The 11,288-nt window shown below is 49.3% G+C and overlaps 1 protein-coding gene across 3 annotated transcripts in view; it reads right to left on the reverse strand.

Moving 5' to 3' along the window:
* Positions 1-531: 531 nt before the first annotated feature.
* The window catches only part of ulk2 (unc-51 like autophagy activating kinase 2), a 38,656-nt gene continuing 27,899 nt past the window's right edge, over positions 532-11,288 (reverse strand). For 2 of the 3 annotated variants that reach the window (XM_083672082.1, XM_083672084.1), the window contains 13 exons: positions 10,999-11,148; positions 8,826-8,971; positions 8,593-8,676; positions 6,936-7,207; positions 6,531-6,715; positions 6,101-6,210; positions 5,585-5,722; positions 4,387-4,607; positions 3,967-4,145; positions 3,377-3,495; positions 2,948-3,105; positions 2,361-2,496; positions 532-1,932 (listed from right to left, as the gene is read on the reverse strand). In XM_083672082.1, the coding sequence (XP_083528208.1) occupies positions 1,868-1,932; positions 2,361-2,496; positions 2,948-3,105; positions 3,377-3,495; positions 3,967-4,145; positions 4,387-4,607; positions 5,585-5,722; positions 6,101-6,210; positions 6,531-6,715; positions 6,936-7,207; positions 8,593-8,676; positions 8,826-8,971; positions 10,999-11,148 (1,963 nt within the window). In that variant the 3' untranslated portion in view covers positions 532-1,867. The remainder of the gene's footprint in view (positions 1,933-2,360; positions 2,497-2,947; positions 3,106-3,376; positions 3,496-3,966; positions 4,146-4,386; positions 4,608-5,584; positions 5,723-6,100; positions 6,211-6,530; positions 6,716-6,935; positions 7,208-8,592; positions 8,677-8,825; positions 8,972-10,998; positions 11,149-11,288) is intronic. The other variant, XM_083672083.1, reaches the window with a different exon arrangement.

The raw sequence follows: 11,288 nt of genomic DNA on the forward strand, positions 1-11,288 counted from the left end.
ATCTCTCTACATACAAAAAAAAGGTTTGTGCTCTTTGATTGACAGGCAGGGCATCCAATGGCATCCTCGCTCACCGACTCCCCGATCTCACGCTGTGCTCTTGCACTTACGCATTCACTCAGGACAAGAGAAAAAAAATCATAAAATCACATGCACAACATACAAATATTTACAATGTTTGCAAACATCAATTCTCCCCGAAAATTAGCTACAGTTATTCATGTATGAACATAAAAAAAAGCTTGTTTCTGTATTATTCAGTAAAATGAAACTTAAGGTAACTACTCAAGTAATTTGACCGTTTTCCCATGATTCACGCTGGTTAACTGATCACGACCTAACCGAGCCTTCGGTTCTGTGCTGGCAAAAGGAAAACGTCTGTCTGCATCAGAATCACACGCAGGCTTTCCCTCGTCGTCTCCCACGGGCCCACCAGTGAACGGTGAACACAGATGTACTGTACAGAACGGACGTAGTTTCTAGAGACCCCCCCCCCCACACACACACACCACCCCCACCCCCCACGTGCCTGTTTCCTCAGCAACCCTTTTTTTTCAGTCAGCAAGCGGTTGCCCCCAGCAATGAGAGGGAGAGCTGTGTCAGAGCAGGTGGGCTTCAACCGGACCCCCCGTTCCCGTCAAGACCCACCTGAGCTACAGCTCGCAGCCTTCACATGTTCCTCTCTCTCCGAACCGGATCAGGACCAAAGTGTCCCGTCCTCCCTACTTATAGGACAATAAAGTGCTTCAGCTAACAAATGAACAAAACAAAAAATATCTAATTATAAATCTACAGGTTTCTTTGCTCTTCAGGCTTCTACCATGCTCCATCTATGTCTGTGTCAGGGGAGGCTGGTGGAGGTAGAAATTGGAGGTCAAGCTCATTGTAATAAATGGAACGGATGCAAGGAATTCCTCATTCCGTTCCATGTATTACAATAAGCCCGTCCTCTGATTTCTCTCTCCACCAGCCTCCCCTGGCTCTGTGTGTGTAACAACTGTATGTGTGTATCGTCATACGTATGTACATGTAATTGTGCGTCTGAGTCTGTGTGTATTTGTTACAGTGTTGGCCAGACTGCCTGCCTTTTGTGTTTACAAATCTCTTCTTCTGCTGCTTCTACTTCAATACTATGGGTGTCAGATAGGCAGGATATTACATCATCCACAGAGTGCCTCTCTCTCTCTGCTGAACCAATAAATAATCACCACAGTCACGGTACAGAGTACAAATGACCATTACAATAACGACTGTGATTTTGCATTTCAAACTTTTGAGAGTCCATTTCATGGGTCTCTGGGTCCACGAAAGGTTCTCATTGTCAATGTCAATTGTCACTGTCAATCTCTTTCTCCAGGTCAAGAAAGCTCAAATCAAATCTTTAAAAAAAAAAGTCGGAAAAACAAAAAGCATCGACTTGAGTTTGTTTGAGCGGGTGGTTTGTCGATGTCCCAATCTCTCCAGGGAGTCGGTTGACAGTTGTGGGTTCAAGCCGCAATATGAGAAGATGCGTGAGTCTTTGTCCGTGTCCTGTTTAAGTCTTTGTTTCAGGATCATCATCTTTGGTAGTGAAACATGTGCATCTCTCTCAGTCTTATTGGTGTACAGTCTGTGATGCAAACACAAAAAGGAGTAATACTATCTCTCTCTGGGTTGAATTCCTTAAATAAAAAAAAACTAAACAAGAAGAAAATACAAAAAAAAACTGAAAAGTGCTTGGACTGCTACAAGAGACACTGAGGGTCGGAGTTCATGCTTGTCCTCGAAGTTCTATTGTCTGGATAGAGAGTGGTCCCTCTGGGCAAAAAAAGGAGGGTCTGGGAGGTCAAATTTACCCCTCAGTGTGTGTGTGTGTGTGTGTGTGTTGCTACTCGTACAGCGTGACGGTGCAGTAGCATAGGGCAGAGATCCGTCGGTCCACACTGGCCTTGTCTGTAGAGGAGACACAGAGATCACAACAGATGGTCAGATTACATTACTCACGTTCCCTTGTGTACAACAGCAGTGACCGGTGACACGTGAGAACACAAGAACGGATGGGTAGGTCAGGGTTCTCCCCAGGATTTTTGAACGGGGTGGCGCTGGATTGCAATATTAAAAATCGTGTTTATTCATGTCAAAATGTCCCCCAGAAATACAGCTAAAACGCTGAATTCACTGAGGAACAACATAACGCTTTTACTTTTGCTTTCGTTTTTAACAACGATGTTGTTGGCGATCAAAGATAGTTACTCCATCGTGAGTAAATGTATAGTATATATTTGCCTTGAACTGTTGACATAGTGGTGCTACAAAGTTCACAGCTAGGAGCAGCGCCACTGTTCCATTCTTTGGGGAGAACGGATGGGGACTACACTCACACTTGGCCACGTTCTCGATGTCGGCGGGGTCCTGGAGGATCTTGGACAGGCCCTCCAGCAACATGGCGGCTTTGTTGTAGCGATAGGCGATGTCCTCCGTCTGCTGGAACATCTCATCCAGCGCTGCCGACTGCACCTGAGGGAGAACGAGAGAGAGATGGGGGAGGGAGGGAGAGTATGACATCACCATTAGTCTCCCCATAGCACTGTAAGAAGCAGAAGTTGGAGCAGCCATAGGCTACGAAGGTCAATACGTCAGAAACTGCGGAAAGTAAGCAGAAATGGAGACAGATCACTTTTGGAGATAGGCAGTGGCGTGACAAAGCTTTTTCCAATTAGATGTTAATAAAAGTAAATGTTTAGACTCAATATTTAGACGGAAAGTTTAACCTGTGGCAAAACAGTCCCCATATTTACCAGACCTACAAGTACGTCCTGTCTCTCCGAAAGTGACAAGTGTCTCCAGTTAGGTTTACAATCTGCAGTTTATGACGCATGGACTTTCATAGCGTATCGAGTGGTTTTAACGAAGAGCTTTCTCTTTCCGTTCTTCCCCCCCATTCTCCCTTTCCCTCCCTTCCTCGTACCACTTCCACAGCGTGGTTGTAGATGAGTTTCTCCGCGGTCACGCTGTTGATTTCGTCCACGAAGCGCTGCTTGTCGGAGAAGAAGTGGTTGAGTTTGTCCGTGAGGCGTCGGCACAGAGAGATGCAGCTCTTGTAGCGCTCGTTCAGACTCTTCACCACTGAGAGAGAGAGAGAGAGGGGGGGGGGGGGGAGAGAGAGAGAGAGGGGGGGGGGGGAGAGAGAGAGAGGGAGGAACATTCATTATTGATAGAACTGATTGTTGAGGTCTTTTCAAAGTAGTAACTGTCCAGCTGTATATATAGTTGTTTTTTTTCTCTCATGATCAAGTGTTTAGGCTATGCGCCTCACAGCTCCACACATAAGTACACCTCTATAAGACACCCTCTATTCCAAGATAGCCTAGTGAAGCCTAGCAGCCTAGTGCCTTACCCTGCTTGACGGCGGTGGAGGGGTTGAGTTTGGCAGATTTGATCTGGGCCTTGGCCAGGTGAAGGGAGGAGGCCAGGAGCTGAGCAGCCTTCATGTACAGCACCAGCTGCTCCACCTGCCTGTAGGGGGCAGCAAACAACACATCAAACCCATGTACACCCATGGAAACAAGATACATGGAGATCTACAGCACCAGTCAAAAGTTTGGACACACCTTGCCAAGAGTGTGCAAAACTGTCATCAAAGCAAAAGGTGGCTACTTTGAAGAATCTAAAATATAAAACATATTCTGGTTTGTTTAACACTTTTTTGTTTACTACATAATTCCATATGTGTTCCTTCATAGTTTTGATGTCTTCAATATTAATCTACAATGTAGAAAATAATAAAAAATAAAGAAAAATCATTAAATGAGAAGGTGTGTCCAGACTTTTGACTGGTACTGTACATAGAGATTCCCTTTATTTTTCTCCAAGTTCTAAACTGTCAGACTTGTCCAAACAAGGACATGGCCAATCACGTCTTCTTTTGTCAAAAACTACAAAAAAGGCATGAATGTGTGTGCCAGTAGACACAATAGTCGTCCTTACCCCCACTCCCTGCTGAGCTGGCTGATCTGGTCCACGACCACGCTCTCCTGGGTGGGGTAGAGGGAGGCGGCGGACACGCCCATGTCGGCCTCTCCAGCCCGTACGGCGGCGATCTCCAGGACACAGTCAGTGAAGGACAGCATCATCCGCAGGTGCATCAGAGTGTCTGTGTGCTCCCGCTGCACACACACAAACACACACAATCCAGGTCAAGGTTAGTCAAATACAAATGGATACGTACACACACAAACATACACCCTCAAAACGCACACACCCTCAAAAACACACACACACACACACACACACACACACACACAATACAGTAAAAGATAAATTAATATATAAATGCACACACACACATGCACACGCCACATACACACACACACACACACACACACACCTCTCTCCCTCCACTCTTACCTCCATGAGGGTCTCTTCAGGGAGCTCTGGGGCCTCGAAGGTGATGAAGCCATCCAGGCTGGGGGGGGAGGTGCCGTAGGGGACGTGGCGCAGGCTGCTGGGGCCCGCCTCGGCACCCGGACCTCCAGGAGGAGAGGTGCCGATGGCCATCCCCGGGGGGGAACCCATGTACACACGCCCGCTGGTGGAGCACAGGGAACCCGCAGAACTGTTGGAGCCAACTGAGGTAGAGAGAGAGAGAGAGAAGGGGGGTGGGGGGGGGGGGGGGGTGGTTTGATACTTATTTCTAGTACTTATTCATTGATTGTATTCCTGTATTCTAGATTGAATGCCTTTACCAATAAAGCTTGTTTGAATTTAACAGGGATAGAGAGAGAGAGAGAGAGAGAGAGGGAGAGGGAGAGAGAGAGAGAGAGAGATGGAGGGAGCGAGAGAGAGACAGAGACACAGATACAGAGAGAGAAAGAAAGGGAGAGACACACACACAGATATAGAGATGTATCCATTAGAGACAGTCCATTTAGAGACAGCTGATAGTTGTGCTGATAGTACCATGAAGCTGACCAGCGTAATGATGGAGAGGAACACGCTGTACTCACCACTGCTAATGTATCAGCAGACAGGGGAGGCTGGTGGAGGCAGACATCAGAGGACAGGCTCATTGTAATGCAGGGAACGGAATGAGGAACGGTATCAAACACGTCATACCATTCCTCCTTCCATTCCATGCATTACAATGAGCCCGTCCTCCGATATCTACCTCCACCAGCCTCCCCTGTCTGCTGATATATACCTAAAGGCTTCAAGACTGCTACAACTGAGAGAGGTCTTAAACATCCAGACATAAGTGGAGAAGTTAGCTGTTAGCATTTGCGCTACTCTACACAACTAAATTGACTGCCAATAGCCCCTGGTCCTAGCATAGATTACTTTTTCTTATGATGACTGATGGATAGTTGATTCACTTACTTAGACAAATGTATTTGTTGTAAGTCGCTTTGGATAAAGGCGTCTGCTAAATGCCATAAATGTAAATGTAATGTAAATTAGCAATGCAAGCCAGTTAGCCAGTGTTAGCAGTTGGCGCTAAAAGCCAGGTTAGCTAAAAGGGGGGGTTGGCATTGTGAGGTGAGGGTTACAGTGGGTTAGCCAGACTGTTAGCCTAGCGGTTAGCCGCTAACCCAGTGAGCGGTCTCACCTGAGGTGGTACGCGGCCGGGTGCCCAGGTGGCTGCAGGTGGGGGGGGTGCTGCTGTTGGGGGGCGAGCCCACGGTGAAGAGGACAGTCCGGGGACTCGCCGCCCCGCCCTGAGCCAGCCCACATGGTCCTGCTGGGGCTGGGGAGGGAGGGGAGGGAGGGGAGGGGGGGGGGGGGTTGGTGTCATTCACACGCTCAGCCAATCAAGCTCTCTATTATGCAGGAAGTGCCTGTCAGAGCAGCCAATCAAGTGCAGCTCATGCAGGGCAGGAAGCTAAGCAAGAGAGGCTGGTGCATGTTACTGCTCTGGCCGAATGAGAACCGTGATTGGCTAAAACGAGGTTAGCAAAAAAGGTTACTGTTGGCTATGTTTCAATTCATTGTCTAACTCTGTATAAAACTCGTTTTCTGGTTTGGTTTATATAAAGATGACAAAGAATGGGGGGTGGAGGAGGGCAGTGTGTGTGTGTGTGTGTGTGTGTGTGTGTGTGTGTGTGTGTGTAATGTGTGTGGTTACCTGTGTCCATGGGTCGCTCTGCGTTGAGGCTGTCTGTGCTGCCCTGGTAGGTCTGTCCCCCGAGAGTGATTCTGATAGGCTGCTCTGACAAACGGCCAGTACTCACAGACCTGAGGATGTCACACACATGAAGAACAGATCAGCTGACATTGCACACCCCAGAGAGAGAGAGAGAGAGAGAGAGAGATTGGAGGGATGGGGGGGGGGGGGTGTAGGAGAGGAAGGAGATAAGAGAAATGCAAAGATAGAGAGAGAGAGACAGAGAGATAGATCGATCAATAGATCGATCGATAGATAGACAGATGGAGAGACAGAGACAGAGATAGAGAGAGAAGGGGGGGAGAATGCAAAGAGAGAGAGTGATAGTAAAAATGAGAGTGGGGGGGGGGCGGGGGGAGGCAGACATGAACAAACAGCGTGGTAACCTTACCTTCCGAAGGTGGTCCTGCTGGCCTCCGGGGCAGACTGGCGCCCACTGGGGTAGGGGCTGCAGTGGTGGTGGGCACACATGTCCCGGGTATCTGCCAGGGTCTTGGTGGGCATGGGGCTGTCTGCCAGTGCCATCAGGTTACAGGACGCCTGGGTTTTAGGGATCTTGAACGGGGCCGAGACAGTCTGAATGGAGAGGTTAACGGTCAGGTCACAAACGCTCTATCCAGATGAGCTCGGAGGCAGTGTACAATTGTGGAAATTTGACAGTTTAAAGTTAAGATAACTCAGTAATAGCTGTGCTATGAGTATAAGACCTATGAAATATTCATAACATATACATAACCGAGAGTAGCCTCAATGGCGTCATATATAATTCATATTACAGGTTGCTAGCTCAACCTACCTTGGTGGGGGAGCCAATGATGGTGGGCAGCGGGGACTTCTGCAGCCAATCGGAGGAGCGCGGGGAGGAGCCCAGGTGCTTGGTGGGGGAGGTGCCCAGGATGGCCGGGCGGCCCAGCTGGGGGGAGTGGTTGGTGGGGTAGTTGGAGGCGGTGGGCTGGATGGGGTCCGACAGTTGCTTGTGGAGCTTCTGTCTGGTCTGGTAGACGTCCGTCAGGGTGGGGGCACTCTGGAGACGAGCCCCCAGCAACTGGGAGGACGGCACTGGGGAGCCTAGAACACACACACACACACACACACACACACACACACACACACACACACACACACGCACACACACAAACACACACTTAATTATAAGAAAAAAGCCGACAAGTGTGCAAAGGTATTTTTTTCAGTGGGCACCATTGGTTATGTTAACTCTTGATTAATTATCAATTTCTATAAAATAAAATAAAATGTTAAATAAGCAGACTGTAAGTGATGCATTCTATGCACCTCTGATATGTTACTTTAGCTCCATAACCACTAACTGAAGTACAGAAAATAAAAGTTCAACCATTAGATGTCACTGTTGTCTAAAAGGAAGACTAATCCCCCCCCCCCCCCCCCTAAACAGAGTCAAAAATAGCTGCAGGGATAGGCCGTTGAGTTCTTGCATTTATGAGCTACTTGCTCATTCACAGGATCGCTACTGAGAAGTTCAAAACCCTGGAAACCACCAGAGTGTCTGTCTGTCTGTCTCCTCTAGGTCATAAAGTCTCTGTTTATCTCGGGGTTATTGCTGTTAGAGCAGTGTGGCTGTGCAGTCACTGTCGTGTTTATAACAACATCACATAGACCTCGCACTGCAGTCGCTCCTTTGACAGTCTGGTTACCATGGAGACAGGCCCCTTGACTCAAACAGTGACACACTAGCAAGGCATGCGTGGGTATGTGTGTGCGTATGTATGTGTGTGTGTGTGTGTGTGCGTGGGGTGTGTGTGCATATGTGTGTGTGTGTGTGTGTGTGTGTGTGTGTGGGTGTGTGTGTGTGTGTGTGTGTGTGTGTGTGTGTGTGTGTGTGTGTGCGTGTGTGGGTGTGTGTGTGGCTGCTTAAACGCTTCCACTCTCCCCAGGATTGTTAATGGAACACTAGCTCGATTAAAAACAAAAATCTGACTCATGGGGCTTTTGTCAATTCCAAACACCTGACACATATAACAGGAGGAACGAGGGAGATGAAGAGGTAAACACACTCCTGAAAGCTGCCTTTATCAGTCTGAAAGCACTCACTGTTAGTCTGAGAGTGAATTGGCACTGATTACGGCAGGGTTCAGCTGGGCTATGTTAGCTTGACCGCTGGTTGATAAGGTCAGCGTGACGGCTAGCTGATAGTTAGGCAAGGCTGGTGATACTAGTTGTGTTAGCCTAGCACTGTTAGCCTCGCTGGTAGTAGGGCTGGTAATACTAGTTGTGTTAGCCTAGCACTGTTAGCCTCGCTGGTAGTAGGGCTGGTAATACTAGTTGTGTTAGCCTAGCACTGTTAGCCTCGCTGGTAGTAAGGCTGGTAATACTAGTTGTGTTAGCCTAGCACTGTTAGCCTCGCTGGTAGTAGGGCTGGTAATACTAGTTGTGTTAGCCTAGCACTGCTAGCCTAGTACTGCTTCTCAACTCACCCCCAGAAGAGCTGCGACTGCGGGACTCGTGGCCCTGAGGGTGTCCACAGCAACAGTGGCCCAGCTGCTCAGGGATGGTGCCCACTGCAAGAGAAACACACACACACACACACACACAAACAGGTAGGTATTAGGTATTAGATTCCCACAGGAGGAGGCTTCAGTAAGGGACTCTGATGACTGTTATTGGTCTGTTGAATCATAAGACATACATTGGAGCGTGTGCTTCTTACCTAGGGGGGAGGGGGAGTACGGGCGGGAGCTGCCCATTGAGAGGCGTCGGCCCACCGTCTGGGGGACGTCGGCAGAGCTGGGGGACCCCGAGCCCACCTTAGGGAAGCCCATGGGGCTGGTGTTGGACCTCCTGACTGTGCCAGACCTGAACACACACACACACATGCTCAACGTTAGCCCATCACAAACAGCACTCTCACATGGTTTGCCAGGTGCACAGTCTAACCCTAACCCTAACCTGAATGTTTATCTGATCTCTCATTAACCACACAAGTCAAAACACGCACACACACGCACACACACATGCACACGCGCGCACACACACACACACACACAGTCATAACAGCAATGCTAAGTCTCCACCCTCTCCGGTATCCATCATGGCAATGTTTGCATAATATTCCTAAAACATTTAGAACAAGATTAATGGACATTTAACAAAAACCGTTGGCGTCAGTCGAGATTCCATTCTCTCAGCGTCTAAAACCAGCCCTGCCTTTTGAGGCTCGGCTCTAATTTCCGTTTCCTGAGTTATTCAGCCACCGCCGTTCGGCTGCCAAGACAACCACCTCATGCTGCAAGCGCAAGAGCTCAAACACAGCTGTTCGCCTGGTCTCGTGAACAACAAGCATGTCTCAACATTCACCCTGCAGAGGCCCTCTGTCTCGCTCTCTCTCTCTCTCGTTCTCTAAACTCTCTCTCTCTCTCTGTGTCCATCTCTCTCAAATGCTTTCTTGAGGTTATCAAACAAATATTGATCACAGAGAGAGAGAGAGAGACAAATCTTTCCCCTGAGGTGTTAGCACACTGCTAGCCTGCCCTGCTAGCTCTCTGCATTCACTCACTAATGAAACAAAGTCCCAGCGCTAACTTGCTAACTGACCCAGCCCCGGTCAAAGGGACGCAGTGTCTGCGGCACAGATCTTTAATCCTCCCTGGAGGTCAGAGACAGACAGGGACAGAGGCCCAGGAAACAGACAGGGACAGAGGCCCAGGAGACAGACAGGGACAGAGGGCAAGGAGACAGACAGGGACAGAGGCCCAGGAGACAGACAGGGACAGAGGGCAAGGAGACAGACAGGGACAGAGGCCCATGAGACAGACAGGGACAGAGGCGCAGGAAACAGACAGGGACAGAGGCCCAGGAAACAGACAGGGACAAAGGCCCAGGAGATAGACAAGGACAAAGGCCCAGGAGACTGGGGCAACAGGTGGGGGGAGGCTGGCTGGGAGTCAGTACCAGTTACCCAGGCTTTGGAGTCCTGTGGGGGGGGGGTTGAGGTATTGTGTTCTCCATGGAGGAGCTCAAAGAACACAATGCTAATCCCTAAAGGTCCTGCTGGCCACAGGAGTGATTATACCACCACAAACACATAAACAAGCACCGATAAGACACACACACACACATATACACACACATACAGTATATTCCTGTGGCTCTATACTCATCTTGTCTGACAACATTCAAGACGCACAACACATCTCCCTCCAAAAACATGTGTTAACCGAATGTATAAACTTCCACCCCCCCCCCCCCCCCCCCCCCCCCCTCTCTTTCTCCTTTGTCTTTGATGGACCCTCCCCCCCCTCCCCCCACCACCACCACCACCACCACCACCACACAACAACACAACCAACACCTTAGGCCACACCAAGAGCCACTAAACTGATGTAACTTTGTGAAACTTTAGTGCTGATGCAATAACTGACAGAGTTGTAGCTAGGTGAACATTCCGGTTCTCACCCAACAGTTATGACAGGATATCCTCAACACAAAGAGGTCTCTGGACTACAGGGGTGGTGTGGTCCTCTGTGGCTCGCTAACAACGCTTAGGTTGTGGGTTTGATTCCCGCTGGGACCATATATACTGAAATGTACGCACTCACTGCAATGTCATTCGCTTTGGATAAAAGTGTCAGCTCAATGGCATATATTATATTATTGTTATTACTACAGGGGAGGCTGGTGGAGGTAAAAAAACGGAGGACGCGAGCTCGTCCTCCAATTTCTACCCCCACCGGCCTCCACGGATGGACCGTATGCACGTCCAGAACAAATGGCATTGGAAAAGGGCATTGGAGCAACCTATACAACCACATAGGACTTACACAGAGAACAACTAAAGACTGGGGCACCTCCCAAACTTTCTCCCCAGCCCAAGTGTCTCTTACCTGGGGGAGCCGTAGAGTGTGGTGGTAGGGCTGCTGGAGAGGTTCTGTTTGATGCGCTGGTAGTTGCGCACCTGGGTGGGCACCGGGATGGGGGTGGTCTCGGCCCGGGGAGACACCATGGGGGTCTGTCCTGGGGTGGGCTGCGGCTGCCTGTGGGGTGGCAGAGGGGAGAAGAGGGCTGTCAGCCAGTCTGTCGGTCGAAGCTGAACCATGTTTTTAGGAGTGTCGACACCCATAGGACTTCAACAGCAACTCCAAAAAAATACTTTAGTCCTTGACAGTTGCCAATA

This window comes from Argentina silus, assembly GCF_951799395.1.
Source record: "Argentina silus genome assembly, chromosome: 6".
Classification (NCBI taxonomy): Eukaryota; Metazoa; Chordata; class Actinopteri; order Argentiniformes; family Argentinidae; genus Argentina; species Argentina silus.